The sequence below is a fragment of the Pholis gunnellus genome (genome assembly GCF_910591455.1).
Source record: "Pholis gunnellus genome assembly, chromosome: 5".
NCBI lineage: Eukaryota > Metazoa > Chordata > Actinopteri > Perciformes > Pholidae > Pholis > Pholis gunnellus.
This window is the reverse complement of record NC_136531.1, coordinates 554,095-576,275: the sequence shown is the minus strand read 5'-3', so window position 1 is coordinate 576,275 and position 22,181 is coordinate 554,095. Positions and strand designations below refer to the sequence as shown.

At 45.1% G+C, this 22,181-nt stretch overlaps 1 protein-coding gene across 1 annotated transcript; it reads left to right on the top strand.

Annotated features, from left to right (window-relative positions):
- Positions 1 to 912: 912 nt before the first annotated feature.
- LOC306696470 (calmodulin-regulated spectrin-associated protein 3-like) lies at positions 913 to 19,144 on the top strand (the record flags this gene model as incomplete). Its single annotated transcript, XM_079160083.1, has 20 exons — positions 913 to 988; positions 1,149 to 1,336; positions 5,490 to 5,767; positions 6,451 to 6,591; positions 6,838 to 6,924; positions 7,476 to 7,511; positions 9,906 to 9,953; positions 10,901 to 11,039; positions 11,832 to 11,971; positions 12,917 to 13,010; positions 13,081 to 13,132; positions 13,361 to 13,422; positions 13,501 to 13,531; positions 13,709 to 16,115; positions 16,222 to 16,343; positions 16,466 to 16,731; positions 16,815 to 16,914; positions 17,532 to 17,644; positions 17,727 to 17,845; positions 18,809 to 19,144. Exons 2-20 carry the CDS (start codon positions 1,195 to 1,197, stop codon positions 19,142 to 19,144), a joined length of 4,713 nt encoding a protein of 1,570 aa, XP_079016209.1. The 5' UTR covers positions 913 to 988; positions 1,149 to 1,194.
- Between the last annotated feature and the right edge of the window lie 3,037 nt (positions 19,145 to 22,181).

Here is a 22,181-nt window from a genome sequence, read left to right as displayed (position 1 = left end):
GCCTCAGGAAGAACATCCTCTGCTGAGCCTTCCTGGTGATGGAGCTGATGTTCAGCTCCCACCTGAGGTCCTGGGTGATGGAGTCACACGGGGCGATGGGGGGGGGGGGGGGGGGAGTCACTCTTCTTCTTCTGTGTTTCATCATTAAGTGGTCAGAAGTTCAAAAGCTTTAATAAATCAGTCCGTGTTATACAAATACCATGAAACACAAAGTGCTTCACTCACAGAAACAATACATTTGTTTTTAATTAATAAAACATTCAATAATTAAAGCACTCGAAAATAAAAATATTCTTTAGGGTTTAGGAATTTACAATTTGTCCAATATTAGAACAATACTGATTTTTTATATATATATATATATATATACATACTGTATATACTTATAATATATATAATTAATTAAGACTTTATTCTCACTCTTTTCTTTATGAACCTTTCATTAATTCGTGCTCTCTGTGACGTCAGATGGTCTGGATAGGTGAGCTGCTGCCCCCTGGTGGTCTGGATCCGGTGGTACCTTTAATGGGCTGAAGTTAAACCAGAGGATTGTTGATATTTTATGTGTTTTACTCAGAGAAAGTTAAGCAAACTGTTCCGTTGACACATATTTACATTCTGCTCGTCTTTAATCTGTAGAAGATGAGTTCATTCCTGTTTGAGCAGGTTTGGTTCTGTGTTCAGGTTTCAGTCCCGGTTCATTTCATATTCGTGTTCACAGTTTATCATATATTTATAACAGAGTCTTTCTGTTAATGTTTCTGAATTATGAGTTTCATTTTGTGATGACTGTTGATCCGGACCTTCTGGAACAACTTGAGGATTTATTCTCTTTGTTGACACAATGTTTCTGCTGCCTTGCTCAAAGGACAGGGGGCGGGGCCTCTGTGACTGGCATGTAGGGGGGGGATTCACCAGGTCATCGATCAGGTGATCAGGTCTGTTTCTACTGAGTTGCCTGTGACGTTGACGAGCGCGTGGATCTGAAGTGAGGATTTTATTTTATTCATAACATTCAGTCACATATTTATCATATCAGCGTGTTGTTCTAATGATTATGCTCCAGTGTTTGTCGTCATCACAGGGATAGTCCTCTCTCCTCCTCCCTCCTCTCTCCTCCCTCCTCTCCCCTCTCCTCCTCCTCTCAGTCTCCCGGTGCCTCCGTGTCCTCCGTGCGGCGCATGCAGCGCGGCCATGGTGGACTCTCCCAGCGCGGTGATGATGAAGAAGACCTTCTCGGTGCCGGAGATCAAACCGCTGGACCGGTACGACTTCAACCGGGCCAAGATCCGCGCCAGCGTCCGGTGGCTGCTGTCGAAGTCGTACGGCTCTGCAGGTACAGACTCTCTGGTCTTCTGTTGGGCGGGGCGCTCCATCATTCAGACCGCTGTAAGCTTCTGCATGCATGAGTTAGACCGCATCCAGCATCCTCATCCTCCTCCAGCATCCTCATCCTCCTCCGCTCTCCGCTCTCCGTTAACCCGCCCGTCTCCTCCCGGTGTACCGCTGCAGACGCCCCGTCACCGAGCAGGAGGGCTGTGAGGCCGGTGATCGACGTGCATGTGAGGCTCGTGAGGGGGCTCGTGAGGCGGAGAGCGGTGCATGCTGGTATAGTGGAGGCTGCGGTGCAACAAAAGAAGCTGAACGCAGCGCGCGGAGGGCCGGATGTAAACGATCCAGGATCTGTGTCAGTGTTACGCGCGCACGCTGGTGCTGCAGCGCGTGCGTGTGATCAGTATGAAGGTGACATGTAGGTCTGTTCAGACAATGGAGTTTAGAGTGAGCTCCTCTTCTAGGAAAGGTGTGTTTGCACCAGTCAGCATTATGATGACACGATTAATACTGCAAATAAATACTGCAAATAAATACTGCAAATAAATACTGCAAATAAATACTACAAATAAATACTGCAAATCAATACTGCAAAAATAAATACTGCAAATAAATACAATAAATCAAAACAACGAATCAAAACAGCAGGTGAGCTAATGAAACAGTCTAATGTAATAATGTAATAAAGCTATACTGGATTTTCTCTAATCTAAACTATGTATATTATTAATATTAAGGTCTCAGTGTGTGGAGCATTATTTCAGTGCTGTGTTGGTGGTGATGTCCCTGTAGACTAATGCTGTCTCTTGTCCTGTGGTCTGGGGTCAGCAGAGAGGCCTCATTGTGTTCTGGTCTCTGGTCTCCTTGTGTTCTGGCCTTGTTGTGTTCTGGTCTCCTTGTGTTCTGGTCTCCTTGTGTTCTGGTCTTGTTGTGTTCTGGTCTCCTTGTGTTCTGGTCTCCTTGTGTTCTGGTCTTGTTGTGTTCTGGTCTCGTTGTGTTCTGGTCTCGTTGTGTTCTGGTCTCCTTGTGTTCTGGTCTCCTTGTGTTCTGGTCTTGTTGTGTTCTGGCCTTGTTGTGTTCTGGTCTCGTTGTGTTCTGGTCTCGTTATGTTCTGGTCTCCTTGTGTTCTGGTCTCCTTGTGTTCTGGTCTTGTTGTGTTCTGGCCTTGTTGTGTTCTGGTCTCGTTATGTTCTGGTCTCCTTGTGTTCTGGTCTCCTTGTGTTCTGGTCTTGTTGTGTTCTGGCCTTGTTGTGTTCTGGTCTCGTTATGTTCTGGTCTCCTTGTGTTCTGGTCTCCTTGTGTTCTGGTCTCCTTGTGTTCTGGTCTTGTTGTGTTCTGGCCTTGTTGTGTTCTGGCCTTGTTGTGTTCTGGTCTCGTTATGTTCTGGTCTCCTTGTGTTCTGGTCTCCTTGTGTTCTGGCCTCCTTGTGTTCTGGCCTTGTTGTGTTCTGGTCTCGTTATGTTCTGGTCTCCTTGTGTTCTGGTCTCCTTGTGTTCTGGTCTTGTTGTGTTCTGGCCTTGTTGTGTTCTGGTCTCGTTGTGTTCTGGTCTTGTTGTGTTCTGGCCTTGTTGTGTTCTGGTCTCGTTATGTTCTGGTCTCCTTGTGTTCTGGTCTCCTTGTGTTCTGGTCTTGTTGTGTTCTGGCCTTGTTGTGTTCTGGTCTCCTTGTGTTCTGGTCTCCTTGTGTTCTGGTCTCCTTGTGTTCTGGTCTCCTTGTGTTCTGGTCTTGTTGTGTTCTGGCCTTGGTGGTCTTAGGTCTCTGGTTTCTGGTCTCTGGGTCCAGCTGACAGGAGGAAGACTCACTTCTTCTTCTTCTATTAAACCCTCAGAGGACAAACATGCTGACAATTATAAATGAATAAATATAAATTATGAATTAAAATCATTTTGAGTCAAATATTTATTCATTCTTTAGAATTTTAACCCTTTAAATGTTTGTTTACTAAACGTTATTGTTGTTTTAATTGTTTCTCTTTCGGTTCATTTTTTCTAAAACGTCCAAAATAAAAGAAAGTAAACATCCTGCTCTTCAATGTCCGAAAACGGTGAGATATTATTATAATAATAATAGTAATAATACTATTATTATTATTAATTATATTATTAATAATATTAATACTAATAATATATTCTCTCCATCACTTCCTGTCTTTACGGTTGTTAATGCTGCTGTTAAACGGGACGTTTCTGGGCGTCGACCTGCAGAAAAAACGACTACAGGTGTCTGATTGAAGGAGTCAAGGATTCAAGGATTCAAGGGTTGAAGAATTCAAGGGTTGAAGGGTTGAAGGATTGAAGAATCTCTCGTGTTTCCTTGCCTCCTCCCTTACTCCCTAACTGTCCATGTGTGTCCTAGTGTTCTCGTGTTTCCTTGCCTCCTCCTCCCTCACTCCCTAACTGTCCGTGCTGGATCTGTCCTCGTGGTTTAAGTCATCAGGCTGCTTCCAGACAGACAGACCTGTCTGCTGTACAGCTCCAGTTAACAGTCAGTATAATATAATGATGATGTAATAGGTAATAAGTGGATGTGCTGCTTCAGTATAATATAATAATATCATGAGTAATAAGTCGTGCTGCTTCTCTTTGCTGCTGGTCTGCAGTCTGATTGTGAGGTTCTCCTCAGACGGTCTTGGAGGAGAAGCGCTCGTCTGTAGAGACTCGTCCTGACGAGGTGATTCTGCCTCAAGCTGAATGTACTTCAGGACGCTGATTGGCTAGATTGTATGTCACTCATTCATATCTTTCATCATCGATTGGCTAAACCGCTTCATAGACCCGCCTCCCGTGGGCTGCTGAGACACGCAGAGGACGAGCAGATGTTCACTGAGAGCGTTCCATATCTACAACACAAACACCGGTGACCTCACAGGTGTAGGTGTGAGCCCCCCCCCCCCCCCCCCCCCCCCCCCCCCCCCCTCATTGAATGAGCATCACTGGGATCCAGGACACAATGGATGCTCTCCATTTCCACCATCCCCATTGAGTTTAACCCTTAGTGTGTGTGTGTGTGTGTGTGTGTGTGTGTGTGTGTGTGTGTGTCACACTGCAGTGGAGTGATCCTCTGGATGGGGAGAAGGAGTTCCAGTTACATAAAGTAGAGCCGTTCTCATTACGAGTTACAGCTCAAGATGAAGACTCCTCTCCAGTCTTCAGGATCATCCTTTCCCCCCCGAGACAGAATATGGGTCAGCCAGAGGAGTGTGTGTTTCCACACACACACACACACACACACACACACACAGACACACACACACACACACACACACACACACACACACTGTGTGTTCATGCAGACGATGACATTATCTTCTCAGACGCTGTCACTTCCTGTCATAGTGAGAGAAGAGAACTTCTCTCCACTTTCATCTTTGACTTCTCTCCTCCAACATGTTAGCATGCTAATGTCTTAGCATGCTAACACGTGCTAATTAGCTCTAAAGTCAGAACAGCAGTTGTCTTCAGCTCTGCAGGCGTCACATGTGTTTCTACCTGAAGATGGAGCCTGATGAACAGACATTAGGATCAATCCTCTGGGCACCATGAATATGTCTTACATGTCACAGCAATCCCTCCAGAAGATGTGTTGGTTTCACTCAAATATCAAATAAAAATGTCAACAAGCTGCTGGTGCGAGAGGAAACTTAGTAGGATTCATTCTTTAGGGAATACATGAACCAGGAGACAACCTTCACGTGTTAAAGCTGCATTCTCTCTAGTGTCCACCAGGGGGCGACTCCTCTGGTTGTATAGAAGTCTATGAGAAAATGACTCTACTTCTCTCTTGATTTATTACCTCAGTAAACATTGTAAACATGAGTTTATGGTCTCAATCTCTAGTTTCAAGTCTTCTTCAATACAGCATGATGTTCATTTAGTAAATGATGGTCCATTTAGAGTCACACAGACCATAAAGCAGGGGATGCTTTAGGGGCGGGGCTACACGGTGATTGACAGGTCTCTACCAGAGACGTATACGGCGTCTCTACGTCACTCCTACTCAGTCCACATGTGGTCACTTCCTGTCCACTGGTTGCAAAATAAAACAAGATGGCGACGGCCACAATGCCGAACTCGAGGCTTCAAATCGTCCACAAACCAACGAGAGACGTCACGACGTCCTCTTCTTATACTCGGTCTTAAAAAGCTCTTTCCCTGCAGAAAACGTCCCGGCGGAGCTCCGGGAGCCGCTCTACAAGGACCAGTATGAGCAGGAGCACCTGAAGCCGGCCGTCTCCTCGCTGCTCCTCTCGCCGGAGATCTACTGCAGAGCCCAGGCGCTGCTGGCTCAGGCGCACGGGGTCTCTCTGCCGGCGGCGCAGGGGCCCCCGGCGGACAACTCTGCTCTGCTGCAGCTCCTCATGAAGAAAGGCTTAACTCCCAAGGTCCAGGACGGAGACGTCACCGAGGACGACCTCCGCTTCAGCCCCATCAAGACGGTGAGGTCGTGCTCCTTGGTGCCTCCGGCCCCTTTATTAAGCTCTGTTATCTCACTACAGCTGCACAGAGCGAAGCACGAGGAACCGCTCATGCTTCATGCAAAGAAATACCATCTGATTATATATATGTATAGTTTTTAAAATTATATTATAATATAAAATAAATTATTTTATTTTTTAGTTTGAATACATTTTTTTCTGGTTCAATTGTTTATTTGTTTGTTTATAATGTTTCTCTGTCCGTACAAGTGAAGGAGGAGTCGTAGAGGAAAGGAACAAGGAAAGGAAGGGAACAAAGGAGGGAATGAGAGGAGGAAGAGAAGGAGGGAAGGTAGAAGAAATGTAGGAAGAAGGAAACAAAGTGATATTTAGTTTTACCTTGTAAAGTAGAAAATATTAGTGTAAAAGATATAAGAACAAAGACTTCACAGATATTTATTAAAAAATAAATAAAATAAATAAAATAAATAAAATAAATAAAATAAATAAAATAAAATAAATAAAATGAAATGGATAAAAATAAAAATGAAATAAATAAAAATGAAATAAATAAATGACATCAAATGAAATAAAATGATTTTTTTTTCAATAAAGAATTAATAAAATAAGATAAGATAGTTATTTTATGTGGTAAAGTACATCTTTCCTGATGACGTGTTGAGTTGAATCGTGTCGTCTTGCAGAAGGCCCACGTCGCCCTGATTGACGCCCTGATGACGCTGGCGGCCAGAGAGGCGGTGAGCAGCGTGACGATGGCGGCGGAGGCGGAGCAGACGGGCGTCGGGGCTCCGTGGGAGAACGCTCTGCTCTTCTGGGTCAACAGGGTGAGAACACCAAACCTACCCACAATCCTCTTTGTTTATGTAGTTTGATTAAAGAGGTTCACTGGTTTTATTCACTCGACCCAGAAACACTGGTTATAGAAAATGATCCCAACGAGTTATCACTTATCTGCTGTCAGTGGGCTTTCCTACGCAAGCTAACAAAACGTGCTAGCCAGCGCTAACGAACAGTATTATTAGATATAGAATGATTGATGAAAAGAAACCTATCCTTCTCACTTCCTGTAGCTGAACCAGAAGTTGAGAGAAACCACAGAAGAAGAAGAGCCCACCAAGTCTCAGACATGTACAGACCTGCAGACGGCTCAGGACACGGTAAAAACACACGCTAACACACATGCTAACATATGCTAACACATTCTAACACACACACATGCTAACATATGCTAACACACACTAACATGCTAACACACACTCATGATAACATATGCTAACACACACTAACACATGCTAACACATGCTAACATATGCTAACACACACTAACACATGCTAACACACACTAATGGTAACATATGCTAACACATGCTAACACATGCTAACAAACACTAACACATGCTAACACACGCTAACACTTGCTAACACATGCTAACACACACTAACATGCTAACACACACTAACACATGCTAACACATGCTAACACATGCTAACATATGCTAACACACACTAACACATGCTAACACACACTCATGGTAACATATGCTAACACATGTTAACACATGCTAACAAACACTAACACATGCTAACACTTGCTAACACATGCTAACACACACTAACACTTGCTAACACACACATGCATGACGGGTTGTGTCTCTGAAGCATCTAACATGGACTTCTCTGTTCTCTGTCATGCCTTGCTCACTGGCAGTGTCAATCCAACCGCTGGTACTGGAAGCTAGTCCCCGTAAGTGTCCATCTTCCTCTTCTTCCTCTTCTTCCTCTCTGAGTTTGGTACATTCAGTCATCAGTTTCATCTCAAACGGAGGACGAGGAGGAAGAGGAAGAAGAAGAGGAGGAGGAAGAGGAGGAGGAAGAGGAGGAGGAAGAAGAGGAGGAGGAAGAGGGAGGTGACATTACTTAATAACTGATAATAACTTTATTTATATATAATGAACCTTAAAATGAAAAAATAATTTAAAAATAAAATAAATAAATGAGTTGAAATGAAATAGAATAAATAAAGCAGTAACAAGACAACATGAAACCAAATCTTTAAAAATGGGTTTCTAAGAAGTGATTTAAAAGCCTCATCTCCTCAGGGGGTCCTTCTACAGACCAGGGGTCTTTAGAAGAAGAAGGTCTAGACCAGAAGGTCTGAGGATCTGGATCATCAGGGGTCAACATGTCAGACCCAGATCTTTGGATCCAGACGTTCTAAAACCTAGCCCCATTTTTAGGCCTCTGCTCGAAAACTGCATACCCATATCAAAAGACTGTAGTTCTGTAACTACAAGGTCTATTTTAATAATCTTGATGTTAAAATAACAGAAACACTTGTGAGATTTGATCAGATGTGTACATATCAGTGTATATGTTACTGGTTAATACTAAATGAAGATAGCACACAGCTCAAATTGAAATTGTTCAGGTTCGCCTGAAAAAAAAGCACTTTCATTGATTTCATTTATTTGAAATAATGCAGCTGAAAGCCTAAAAACTCTCCCAAATCACAGCACAGCAGGTCAGCAGTTTATCAACGTTTTTGGCTTTGATAAAGTGAAGCAGGACAAAGTTATAGAGGTTTAAGTACGGAGAGGTCAAGCCAAATTCTCATTTTGGAACCAGCTGTTCTATTCTAATTTATATACTATATAACTATATATTTCACCTGTTTTATCACTAATAGTGTTCAATCTAACCTAACATAGCAGGTTGGCATCATTTTGAGAGCCAGAATCCTCTCTAAGGCTGTAAAGCTCCAGTCTTCATGTGTGTGTTGGAAGCTCAGGAAGCCTTATGATTGGTCAGTTTTAGAAAATGACACCATTTTAGACGCGTCAGAGTCTCAGGAATGCGGTAGTAGAAGCCTGGTGTTGATTGCAGTAGAAGCCTGGTGTTGATTGCAGTAGAAGCCTGGTGTTGATTGCAGTAGAAGCCTGGTGTTGATTGCAGTAGAAGCCTGGTGTTGATTGCAGTAGAAGCCTGGTGTTGATTGCAGTAGAAGCCTGGTGTTGATTGCAGTAGAAGCCTGGTGTTGATTGCAGTAGAAGCCTGGTGTTGATTGCAGTAGAAGCCTGATGTTGATTGCAGTAGAAGCCTGGTGTTGATTGCAGTAGAAGCCTGGTGTTGATTGCAGTAGAAGCCTGGTGTTGATTGCAGTAGAAGCCTGGTGTTGATTGCAGTAGAAGCCTGGTGTTGATTGTATTAGAAGCCTGGTGTTGATTGTAGTAGAAGCCTGGTGTTGATTGCAGTAGAAGCCTGGTGTTGATTGTAGTAGAAGCCTGGTGTTGATTGTAGTAGAAGCCTGGTGTTGATTGACAGAGTCTTTAGCCAGTAAAAATCGAAGAAACGCCGCTCACCCCCGAGCCTAAAATTCCATTCGCCAAAAGTCTGACCCCTCCCCCACGGGTCCCACAAGTTAGGTTGACCCCCCTTCTCCAGGAAGCAGAGGAGAGAGACAGGACATGCGTAGGAGCAGTGTTTAGCCGGCAAACGGGGAATTATGCCGGTGTTTTCGTGATTCTTCGTAAAGGTGAGGTCCTGCTTGGATTTGTTCTGGCGTTTGTTTGCTCACAGCTCTGTACTGGTTTCACGGAGAGAAATTCTGAAGACATCTCTGGCTTCCGTGTCGAATGCTCGTGCTCTGCGATGTGTTGGTGGTCCGTGTAGCCGTTAGCTTTGTGATGAAATATCGAAGCGGAGTGCATAGCTCGCCGACTCGTGGCGACAAATACGTGATATTGTGGTACATCTTCTAGTTGCTTGTATTAGTTGTGTGTAGTTGTGTTTGGAGTGTGTAGAAAATGACTTACATGGTGGTGTTGCCCAGATGTTGCTGTTTAGTCTGGTATATAACGTGTGTGTAGCATATTTATGTTCTGCGTTCTACGACTCTCTCTCTGCTGAACTGTCGCTGGAGGACCAAATGAAAGTGATCAGTAAAAACAAACAGGGAGGTCAATTGATCTTGAACTTCCCACCTCTGCGCCCTCTTTGTTCCTCTTCCTCCTCCTCCTCCTCCTCCTCCTCCTCCTCCTCCTCCAAGAAGTGTCATGTGACTTTGTGGTGTGGCGGTTCCCATGGTGACCAGGTCCTTGTCATTGACTCCTGTCTCCTCTCTCTGCCGTCCTCCATCCAGCATGCTATCGCTTTTTGTTTGAAGGAGTCGGGGAATAAACCGCCAGTGGTAACGTATAACGCCTCCTCTTCCTCCTCCTCCTCTTCCTCCTAATCCTCACCCTCCTAACGCCTCCTCCTCCTCCTCCTCCCTCCTCACCCCCCTCGTCTCCCGTATATTGACCCAACTTGACCGACCAATCGCCACACCCGTCCCACGCTGTCGACCAATGACTGACTTAGTTTGCACACCGATCACTATTCTAACCCCGAGGTTGTTTATTCATGTTTCAGGGCGGCGTTTCTTTTCTTCTTCTTTATCTTTGTGCACATTAACAGAATGATTCACTTCATTCATTGTGTGTGTGTGTGTGTGTGTGTGTGTGTGTCTGGTCTTGGCTTCGTTGTCGTCATATTTACGTCTGAATCATTGTTTCTACATTTCTTTTGTAACTCAGATTGTTTTCAATATTAACAGAAGTCACAAATATATTTGATATGAATCACTCTTTCCACAAAATCAATGTTTTTCAAACATCCTTCATCATCACTGTGATGTCACTGTGATGTCACTGTGATGTCACTGTGGCCCGTTACGGGGAGCGCTCGTGTGATTGGTTGAAAATGGAGGAGACGTCTGATTGGCTGCAGATCCTTTGTTATTTGAGCGACGTCTCACATAACGAGCAGCTATTAAACAAATGTGACAACATCAGAGAAATGTGAATGAATCTTCTGTGCTTCACATTTGAGATCATTATTCTTTGTGTTTAAGAATATTTTGTGGAGAGAGTCACTCGTGTTCATCATTAATACTGAGAGTGATCTCTGAAACATGATGTCATCATGATGTCATCATGATGTCATGATGACATCATGATTGATGACATCTCTCCCCTCACTTTACTGATTCTGTTTCTGTCTCGTCTTTCCAACTCCTCTCTCCTCTCTCCTCCTCTTCCTTCTCCTCCTCCTCTCTCCTCCTCCTCCTCTCTCCTCCTCTCTCCTCCTCCCTAGATCCGCTACAGGAAGGACAAAGTGCAGTCTAAGTTGACTCCTACGTTTCCTCTGGTTTCTGCGGTCAAAGATCTGTCAAACGGCTGCGCTATAGCTGCAGCGCTGCACTTCTACTGCGCCAGCATGCTGCCTCTAGAGGGTACACACACACACACACACACACACACACACACACACACACACACACACACACACACACACACACACACACACACACACACACACACACACACACACACGCACAGACACACACACACACACACACACACACACACACACACACACACACACACACACGCACAGACACACACACACACACACAGACGCACACACACACACACACACACACAGACACAGACACAGACACACACACACACACACACTCAGTGGTGCACTGTGAAAGCATTTCTCTCAACTTGAATTGTCTGTTCAGTCCCTTTGCGTCTTAAAGGGACAGTGTGTGAGATTAGCGCCCTCTAGTGGTGAAGCTGCGGATTGCATCAAACTAAACACCGCTCAGATAACTCCTCCCCTTTACAGATGTCTTCATGACTAAATAATTGCTTTTAAAAACATTTATAGAATAAAAATTCAGAACAGAAATAGAATTTCTTTACATTTTAAATGCAGCTAAGTGTTGTTTGTAAAGCTTCAACAGTAATGTTACGATATAAAGTCATTAATATCTCTAACAAACCCAACATGTTAATAACATGAATCTCCTTTCTGTGAAGTTTATAAATGCAGATATCGTATGTTGTTCCTCCTCTAACCCCGTCCATCAAGATGTTAGATAAAACATAAAGAGTCATTATAAACAAATACAAACATAATTTTATTCCATTTCTGCCCACTATTGTAAACGTTACCCACTGTTCCTCTCGTAGAAGTATGCATCATGTGTGTAATGTTTCTTATTCACTCGTTCCAGACGTGTGTCTGAAGGACACCATGTCGGTGGCCGACAGCCTGTACAACCTGCAGCTGATCTCAGGCTTCTGTGAGAGCAGTCTGCAGAGCTGCTGCCCCCTGGCTGTGGAGGACCTGCTCTACGCGCCGCCGGTCCTGCATGTGAGAACATCACCACAGTCCACACTTAGGGTGCAGCGAGGTGGAGGGAAAGAAGGCGTGAACACACGGTCGGAGAAGAAATGCTGTGATGAAGAGTGTTATCCAGTAGGAAGTTAAAGAGAGGCCACTGAAGGATTCAGAGGTGTCGGCGTTTATTCTGGGAGGATGTGTGTAAATGTTTTACATGGAAGTATTTAAAGATGATTGATTCTGTCAATCTTAATAAATTCACCCACTCCCTTGAAAAAGAGATTTTTAATCTCAATGGGACTCACCTGGTTAAATAAAGGTTTAAATAAATAAAATAAAAATGTTGTAAAGAGGAGCTTAACTTTACGGTTACGAACACGAGAGAAGAAGGACGCCAACAAAGACGCCACAGAAGAGGAAGAATGAAGAATGAAGCGCCTTAAAGCTGCATTCTCTCTAGTGTCCACCAGGGGGCGACTCCTCTGGTTGTATAGAAGTCTATGAGAAAATGACTCTACTTCTCTCTTGATTTATTACCTCAGTAAACATTGTAAACATGAGTTTATGGTCTCAATCTCTAGTTTCAAGTCTTCTTCAATACAGCATGATGTTCATTTAGTAAATGATGGTCCATTTAGAGTCACACAGACCATAAAGCAGGGGATGCTTTAGGGGCGGGGCTACACAGTGATTGACAGGTCTCTACCAGAGACGTATACGGCGTCTCTACGTCACTCCTCCTCAGTCCATATATGGTCACTTCCTGTTCACTGGTTGCAAAATAAAACAAGATGTTCGAGGCTTCAAAACGTCAAACGTTCTTGCACAACCACAACCATGATTCCAGCCTGTTCCTCTTTAAGGTGTTGACAGTCCACTTTAACGCAGCATCCCTTTGCTCTTGTTTAAATAGTTACTGTGAAATAAAGAGATTCATAATCCCTCCACGGTGACCTAATGTGCTCTTCTCCTCAGCTGAACATCATGAGCTTCGTAGCTGAGCTGCTGGAGTGGTTCGAGGTTAAGAAGCCGGATTTCGTTCAGCCCATCCAACCCATCGACCTCACAGGTCTGTGACCAGCAGAACACTCAGTGTCACACCGACGATCAGCCTCTGAAACTGCTTCTATGTCTTTCAGACGTCTCGGGGTTATTAGACTGTACAAGTCCTGTCAGCGGGAACAGCAACAGGTACAAACATCCCACAATACCAGCCACACAAAGATGGTCAGGGTTCAATACCACGAAGGGCCGTACGAACCACATTAAGACCCAAATAAACCTGAGTAATGTGGAGACACAGGACCAGGTTCAGGCTTACAATCAAAGCCTTTTATTATTGTGAAATGTAACATTCTTCACTTGCTTTTATTACAATGTTGAACTAATACAGAATGTTACTGTATGTATCTGCTCCAGTGGTTCTCCGTCCTTCATCTTCAAACAGCCCTTTGTGCCCATCTGCTCCCCGGCGTCGCCAGGTCAGAAACAGATTGTTTGTATTGAACCCAAACACGTCTCTAATAGACTTCATTGACTTTTCTTTTTTGTCTTTCCAGAAAACAAGAGTTGGACAAAGAAACAAATCAGGTATTTATACTTCAAAGCGTCACGCGCTTACTATAGTAAATGTTGTGTTTGCATTCATATTTTATCTTAATTTGAAAAAATTCTTCTTTCTTTTGCTTCCGTGGTCTCTGCTTTCCCATCCTTGTTGGCTCAACCCATCCATGTGTCCGTCCTTCCATCGTCATCCACCTCCTGCAGTCGTCCTCTGTCAGCAGTGACGTTCAGCATCCCATTTGGGCTGGACAGTGATGTTGACATTGTCATGGGAAACCCAATAGATTCTGTCTTTCGCTCTGTCAGCACTGACAGCCTCACCACCGGCATCGCTGCAATGACTTCCCCGGTGACATCGGCAGGGATGACTTGTGTCCCGTACAGCCCTCCAGAGGAGCTCAGCCACCTGGTCAGCGCTTCTGCTCCGTCGCAGCGCTCCTCCTGGGGTCCTTACGCTCACACAACGCCACTGGGAGAGCTGCCAACCATCGAGGAGGCGCTACAGGTGGTTCACACTCCGAGCAGCAAAGATCGGAGGAAGGGAAGGATAGCAGAGAAAGGTGGACGAGGACTGTTGGGAGGAAGGCCAGAGCCCAGGTTATGTCCGGAAGGAGCCCCGGCTGGTTTCTTCCTACACTCCCCCGAGGAGGACAAGTCCCAGCTCAGTAGCTCTGCTCCCTGTCGCTCGGGAGTCCTCCACCGGCCTGTTGGTGGAGAAGGGGGTGACACTGAAAAGCAAGGAAGGGGAGAGAGGAGGGAGAGATCGGGACGCACCTCCGATATGTCGCGTGACGACGACTCTGTCCTACGGGACGGCAGCGTCGACTCCTCCGAAGCATCGGACGACGCTTCTAGAAACGCGCCGGGTAATATCCGTCCCAGCAACGGGCGCCAGGGAAACAACAGCACCAGCAACAGTCCACGCATGACGAGCTTTGCTGAGCGACGAGACAGCAGAAGAAGACATCCCGCCGCCCCCGGAGAGGAGTCGGCCTCTGCTTCGACCCCGACAACCCCGGGAACTCCACAAACACCCTCCACCCCAGCAGGGGCACCCAGCCCCGGTCCCAGAGGCCCCGAACCGGGCTCCGAGGCCTGGGAGCTGGGGGCTCGTCTGGAGGAAAAACGCAAAAGTATTGAAGCCCAAAAAAGACGCATTGAAGCCATCTTTGCCAAGCACAGACAGAGGCTGGGAAAAACTGCTTTCCTTCAACTGAAAAGAGAGCAAGGAGAGGGAGGAGGGGAGGGAGCAGAGGGGGATAATCTCAGCCTGGAGGAACGCCTCACTAGCATGGAGGAGCAGCTGAAACAAGAGGAGGAGAGGGAAAAGAAGGAGAAAGAAAAGGATGGAGAGAAGGAGAAAGAGAAGCCATCTGTTCCTAATCCTCCTCGGCTAGAGAAGCAGGTCACTTTCTCTATCGAAAGTAAGAAAGGGGCAGAGAAAGAGAAAGGAGGTGAAGCTGTCTTTGTGGAGTACAATGAAGTGGTTCAGAAACTGAGTGACGCTCTGCAGTCACTACAAAAGGACATGCAGAAACTTACAGAACAGCAACAGCAGCTCATGAGCAATCAAAGACCCATAAACATACCCAAAACCACTCCAAAACCAACACCTAGAAGTGCTGCCAAAACGCCTCCTCACACCCCGACAAAGACACCACCAAGAACCCCGACAAAGACTTCTACGAGGAGTACCACTAAAGCGTGGATGATTCCTGGACCCATTGGCCCCGCTGCCTCCTCCCCGTCACGACGTTCGCACCTTTCTTCCACCTCCCCAAAGACTATCATCTCCTCTTCCTGCCCAGCTCCTCGCACAAAGATCCACTCCTCCTCCTCCACCCCCCGCAGCCCCAAGCACCACCCGCGTGCCCAACATCAGCCCCACCCACGGCCTTCCGAACTCAAGTTTCCGCCACTCAACCGCGCCTTGGTACCGACCCATAACGTGGACACCCTCCCCCACTTACGGCGTGTGTCCCCCAGCAAGTGTCAGGTTCAGACCTCCTCCTCGTTTCGTATCGGTGGGCCTCGGACTCCTCAAGAGCGTCCTCAGACTGCCCAGCAGCCACAGCCTGAGGAGAACGCCTCGGACACAGCGTCGAGCGAGACACCGACTCAGTTCAGCTTGGAGCTGGAGGACATGGAGGCTGTAGGACGTCTGCCGGTTTTCCCACAGCATGGACAAGATCGTCCGACGGCTGCTGGTGGAAGCAGCTCTGGCGCTCCTTCTGAGTGCTCATTTGGGAGCGAGACTTTGTCTCTTTCTGCTGCGTTCAGTGCAGGAGGTGAAGGGAAGCGCTGCAGCCTGATTGAGGCCTCGCTGTCTTCTCTTGGAGAGCCAGAGGGGGGCAGTGATGTACCAACTGATGAAGGGCAGGAGTTTTCCTCTGATTCCATGAGCGACCACACAGAATCTGCTGTGGAACCTGCTAGAGGACTCGCTGCAGAACCTTTAGACCCCATAGAACAGCTGGGTCTGGCAACGGGAGCCGTCAAATTGCCAGAACAACAAACCGAGAGAGACGAGACGAGACAGATCGAAACTCTGGAGCCGAGTGGAGAGCAGAATGAGCCCGCGGCAAGAGGAGGAATTGGATTCTTCTTTCAGGTGAGTGCTGCTTGGGAAAAACAAAATGGAAGAGGAAGATTGCATCTGTGCACTTTAGGTCTGTTTTGACAGTTGGGTGTGTGATCTTGTGTTTGTGTGGTTGTAGGAGGAGGTACGTAGTGAAGGGGAGATGGCCCAGCGTAGAGCTTTGCTGTTGGACAAACAGCAGAAGAGAACTGAGGAGTTGAAGAAGAGGAGACAGTGGAGTGAGCAAGAAAGAGAAAACAGGTAGCGAACGCATTCATGAACGCTTACAAAGTTCTTTGCATTGCTTGATTTCTTACATTTTTCTAACAAGTCCAAAGCTGAGATGCACCCATGTAAATGTGACGTATTCCTCTTGGTTTCAGACCAGCATCTCCCTCCAATACACCTCCCGCAGGCATGACCTCACCTTCCCCCACACCTCCCGCGACACCAGTCCGGAGGGGAACTTTCACGCGAGTGGAGCATGCATGGCGGCATCAACTCAGGATCATGGAGGACTTGGACAAAGTGCTTCAGCAGAAATCAACTAATCAAGGACGATCTTCCGTCAAGAAAACCCGGCCCCGTCCTCGCAGCATGACGAGGGAGGAAACACCGCTGTCTCTGAGTCCAGCCAGGGGAACAGCTGGTAAAGTCTTTAGTGAGAAGTTATACAAGTGTTTTCAGATGATTTCAGAACTGTTTAAATGTCCTATGTTTGTGTTTCTCCAGGCTCTAAGTTGACCAAAGTCTACTCTAACTCCTCCCTCAACCTGGCCGTAACGGATGAGCCAGGAAAGAGAAGTGCTAACCTCCTTAAGAAACCCCACAGGTGCACTCTTTACTCTCATTTATACAGGTTTTAGTCACAATGGTAGCGTGGCTTGGTAGTCTTTTTCGCCCAATCGTTTCGTCCAGAGGGAAAGATCTCGCCAACTATTGGACGGATTGGTAAATAATTTGGTACAGAAATTCATCGCCTCCCAAGGATCCTCAGACTTTTTGTTGTCATTACGACCATATCAATGTTTCCACTTGAGCAGCACCGAAGATCATAGCAGGATAAATGAATGACCAAAGTACTAAATAAACGTGAGGTATTATCATATTACAGCACCATTCTCATGGTTAGTATGGTGGGTTTTATAGATTTTATACAATGCTACATGCTAAACGTAGCTACGTTACCAGTCACTGTACATGTTCGGGTAGAGAGGGTCGTCCGGCAAGGTTGGCGGTTCGATGCTGCGACGTGTTCCTGTGTCTAAGTGACACTGAACCTCTAACCGCCTGTCACGGGCAGCCCACTGCTCCCTTTATACAGAGACTTTACCCTTCTGGGATGAAGGAAGTATAATAAATAGTATAATAAAAAATAAAAAAGTGAATTCTACTGCTATGATATGCTGTGATGGCCTATTGGTTCATTGATTGACATTTCTCCAACAGCCGTCCTGATTCGCCTTCAGGATGTGTGACACCAAGTAAACTGGCCAATCAGAACGGAGATAAAGACTGGGACACTGGTTCCAACGGAACCTCGCCCGCCCCAGAATACACCGGTACAATACTACTTATGCATTGCCAGAAATGATTGCAACTGTACTTACAGGTTAGCGTAAACAAGTGTATCTGTGTTTGTAGGTCCAAAACTCTTCAAAGAACCAAGCTTCAAGTCCAACAAATTCATCGTCCACAACGCTCTGTCTCGCTGCTGCCTCGCTGGAAAGGTCAACGAGACCCAAAAGAACAAGATCCTTGAGGTAGATGATTCATGTTTCTTTACTATGAGACACTTTTCATGAGAGTAATCACGCTTGGTGATCTATGCACATTATTAGAAGATGTTATTGAAAACTATTGACGCTCTGATCTGCAGTTCTTTAATGCTGTTTGATGTTACCTTGGATTTCTACAACTCATGAGGATCATTCCCATGACCACGAGTGTTGGTAGTCCCGCCCTCTCCCCCGTGTTCATGACATATTGAGCCGAATGTGGATTTCAGATTCAATTCAATTTATTTGCATACCCCAAGATGACAAATCACAAGTTTGCCTCAGAGGGCTTTACAAACTGTACGACATACGTACAGTCTGTACGACATACGTACAATCTGTACGACATACGTACAGACTGTACGACATACAGCGTCTTCTGTCCTCAGACCCTCACATCGGAAAAGAATAAAACTCCCCAAAAAAAAACCTTAACGTTTTTTAAAAGTTGATCTATAAGTAAGCAGACATACAAAGTTAAATTAAATGTGTGAGAGGAATTATTGTACGTATAATGATGCCTCTCACATTTGATTTCTACAATCTGGTTTTAATTCACCACCTCACCACCAAGACCCCAGAAGATACGAATAGTTGTGTATTCGTTCGCTCAGAATGAGCCGTTTGTATCTACGTACTGAGCGGGTCCTCTTCACGGAGGCCGCCATGTTTCTACAGTAGCCCAGAACGGACAAACCAAAACATTCGCTTCCTCCTACACACTTGGCACACAAGAGAAGTTTCAGTTGGTTGCAATCTGGAACCTCACCCCTAGATGGTGCCAGATCCTACACGCTGGCCCTTTAAGTGGAAATACTCAAGTGAAGTAGTAGTTGTACTTACGTAGAGTACTTGAATGAATGTAGTTACTTTCCACCACTGCATGCTTGTTTGAAGATCATAGAAACAGCCAATATGATTATTTGCGCTCTTCCTTCTCTTCCTCAGGAGATGGAGAAGAGTCCCGCCAACCACTTCCTCATCCTCTTCCGAGATTCCAGCTGCCAGTTCAGGGGCGTTTACACCATGAGCACCGACTCCCAGGAGCTCGTGCGATTGGCTGGCGTGGGGCCGCGGACGATTGGCTCCGCCCAGGTGGAGTCCATCTACAAATACAGCTCAGACAGGAAGCAGTTTAGCACCATCCCCTCCAAAACCATGGGCATGAGTGTGGACGCCTTCACCATCCCCGGCCATCTTTGGCACGGAGGAGGCGCAGCAGGAGGAGGAGGAGGAGGAAGCCGGAGGGCGAGCATCACTAAGAAGGCAGTGATCTCTAAGTGAGAGACGTCACATGATCGTTAAAGAAAACACTATAATCACACTGTAACTATGGTGAAAACTGTAGTCAAATATCAAAAGCTGCTACACAGATGAGCCTCTAGCCATGTGTGTGCACACAAACACCACCGTACCTCTCTGGCCTTCGGATTCACGAGAAATACAACATGTAAAACAACGTTTGTACCCTTAAATGTGCATGAAAATGTTACGAGCACACCTTTCGTTCCCTAAACAGAAACACTAAAGAGTGTTCAGAGGAGTGGTCTGTAAAATGTTCAGTCACTTGCACAAGAAAGAGGTACTTTTAAAAAGTCTTGTAATTTATTAGTTTGTGTATTGAACACTGACTTTAATAAGACAAACGATGGCCGTCTGTTCCCTCTGAAGTCCTCAAGTAGAAGAGTTTTATACGCCGAAGCCTCCTCGTGGCAGAGTGACCGGCAGGACTTTCATTTAATCCAGTTTAATTCCACCAACAGCGGTCAGTCGGTGCATCAAAGCACATTTAGACCGTAACGTGAAAACAGCCATAACTGAAAGAGACGATCACCACAGAAGAAATGTTGGTTTACTGTATGTGGTAGAAGCCTTTTTCAAAATAAAATAGGAGTGAAAACCTGTGGTTTGATGAAACTATGTAGATAATGATGAAGGTACGTGATGATGATGATGGTGATGATGATGGTGGTGATGATGATGATGATGATGATGGTGATGATGGTGATGGTGATGATGATGATGATGATGGTGATGATGATTTAGAAGTACTTGCAGTGTTGGGCTCTCGGTCGGGATGGGTTCTGCTCCTTGTTGTCGATTGAAGGGACGGGAGTGTAGTTTAGTGAGGTTGTATGAAGTACTTCTGTGTTTTACTACAGTAGAGGAAGCAAAGTAATGTTCTGCTGTGGACGTATTTTAGGCTCCTAGAAGAATCTCTGAGTCCAAGTGAACGCTTCATTTAGAATGTTTTCACCTCTTTAGCTTCATGACGAGGAACTGAAGCTGTGCTCTCTGATCTCTACGAACACCAGACTCTGCTCATCAAACACTGATTCAACACGTTAGCTGTGGCTAATATCTTGTTCATGATGTATGGGGTGAGTTTCTATAGAACTCACCTGTTTAAATGATATTGAGGCTTGAAGTTCAGCAGAGTTGAGGGCGTGTACCTCGTACAACCACACTTCTAAACATCTCAACTGTCCCGTACTGAAGCTTTCCTCCACGATCCCTCTTCTGCTTCTTTTACATGTACAGTTAGTAACAAGACTCACGGAACATGGTGAACCGGCTTCACTGAAACTTTCCAAAGTCAACTAAACAAACGTCACTTGCTTGATTATTTATCTGCCATTTAGGGTTCTCCAGGTACAACATAAAATAACACAACAGGTCCAGTATTTTCTTTACTGTTAATTAATAGAAAATTGTCCGTTTTATAATTACAGGACAGAGTCCGGGTAATGAGCTGCGAGTGCATCTTCTGTTATTGTCTGACGGGGGGTCAGGGCGTGTTGTGTGCAGTAGAATCCTTGAGATCTCGTGAGATCTCCCACCAAACAAACCAAGGAACAAGATTCCACGAGTGGATTCACATTCCATTCAAAAGTGCTGTTGAACCCGACCTTGGTGGAGAGCGTTTCAGAGCAGCGTTCATGTGTGGAGTAAGAAACTGGATTAAAGTCCACTGATCAAGCTGTTCCTCTCTCTCCTTCTTTTGTCTTCGTGGTCACTTCTTCCTGTTGTTTCTCACACTGATGAATGAGATCTTGGTGAGAGAAGTCCACTTTGTTAATGAGCAGAGCTCGAACTGAGACGGTTCAGCTGCTTTGAGGGCATTCGGGAGGTTTTGTGGGAAGTTAAAGGTTCAAAACCCGGCATCGCCTCCTCGACACTTGTTTTTTTTCAAGGTAACATACTCACTTTCAATTAAATACTCGACTTTCTTGATGAAAACATTCAACATTTTATTCAATTACATTTTTCAGCATTCTGTACTTTTTAAAGTACAGTATTTTTGAAATACTGTACTTTAAAGTTTTCCCTGAACTTCTCCGCTATACTATGCTCACTTTTCTTTTTTACATACTATACTATGACCTTTTTTGATATTTTTCGGAAAAAATATAATAGCTATCAATGACGTACAATACTATGAGTTTTCAGTATTACATTTTTCGAAATACTATAAAATGATTTTTTTCTTGAAATTATTCCCCATACTGTTCGACTTACTATACTTCATAGTATACGACATACTATACTTCATACTTCACTATACTTCATAGTATACGACTTACTGTACTTCATAGTATACGACTTACTATACTTCATACTTCACTATACTTCATAGTATACAACATACTATACTTCATACTTCACTATACTTCATAGTATACGACTTACTGTACTTCATAGTATACGACTTACTATACTTCATAGTATACGACTTACTGTACTTCATAGTATACGACATACTATACTTCATACTTCACTATACTTCATAGTATATAGTTAATAAAAAGTCATAAAAAAGTGATGGTAAATCATAAAAATAGTTTTAAAAAGTTATAATATAGCATATCCGAAAGGAAAGGCATAACACAGTTCATAGTATGTTGAAATAGGTCACGTATGTGTCCGGGTACCTGGAGAGCAGATTCTAGAGCCACCAGCCAAGAACCGGAGAAGAATCTAACTCGATCATTTAACGACACGTTTGTTTGCCAGGTGAAGGTCGCTGAGCTGCCGTCTGCCTGTTAGTCTGGATCTCTGATGGAATATTCGATCCTAAACAATCATTACAGGAAGCTTCTTTTCTCAGTTAGTCCAAAGACACCAATAACACAAAGAGTTTTTCATGGTTTTTATTGCTCCTTCCTCAGAACACAGAGAGCGGTGTTGTTAACTCATGTAGCTCGTATTGCTTCGGTTGATCAGCAGTGATTTTTGGGATCTTTGGGGGATTCAAACCTACGTTGATCAGATGTTTCAGGAACAGATGCGTCCGGGACTTAACATCAACATTTGAGTTCAG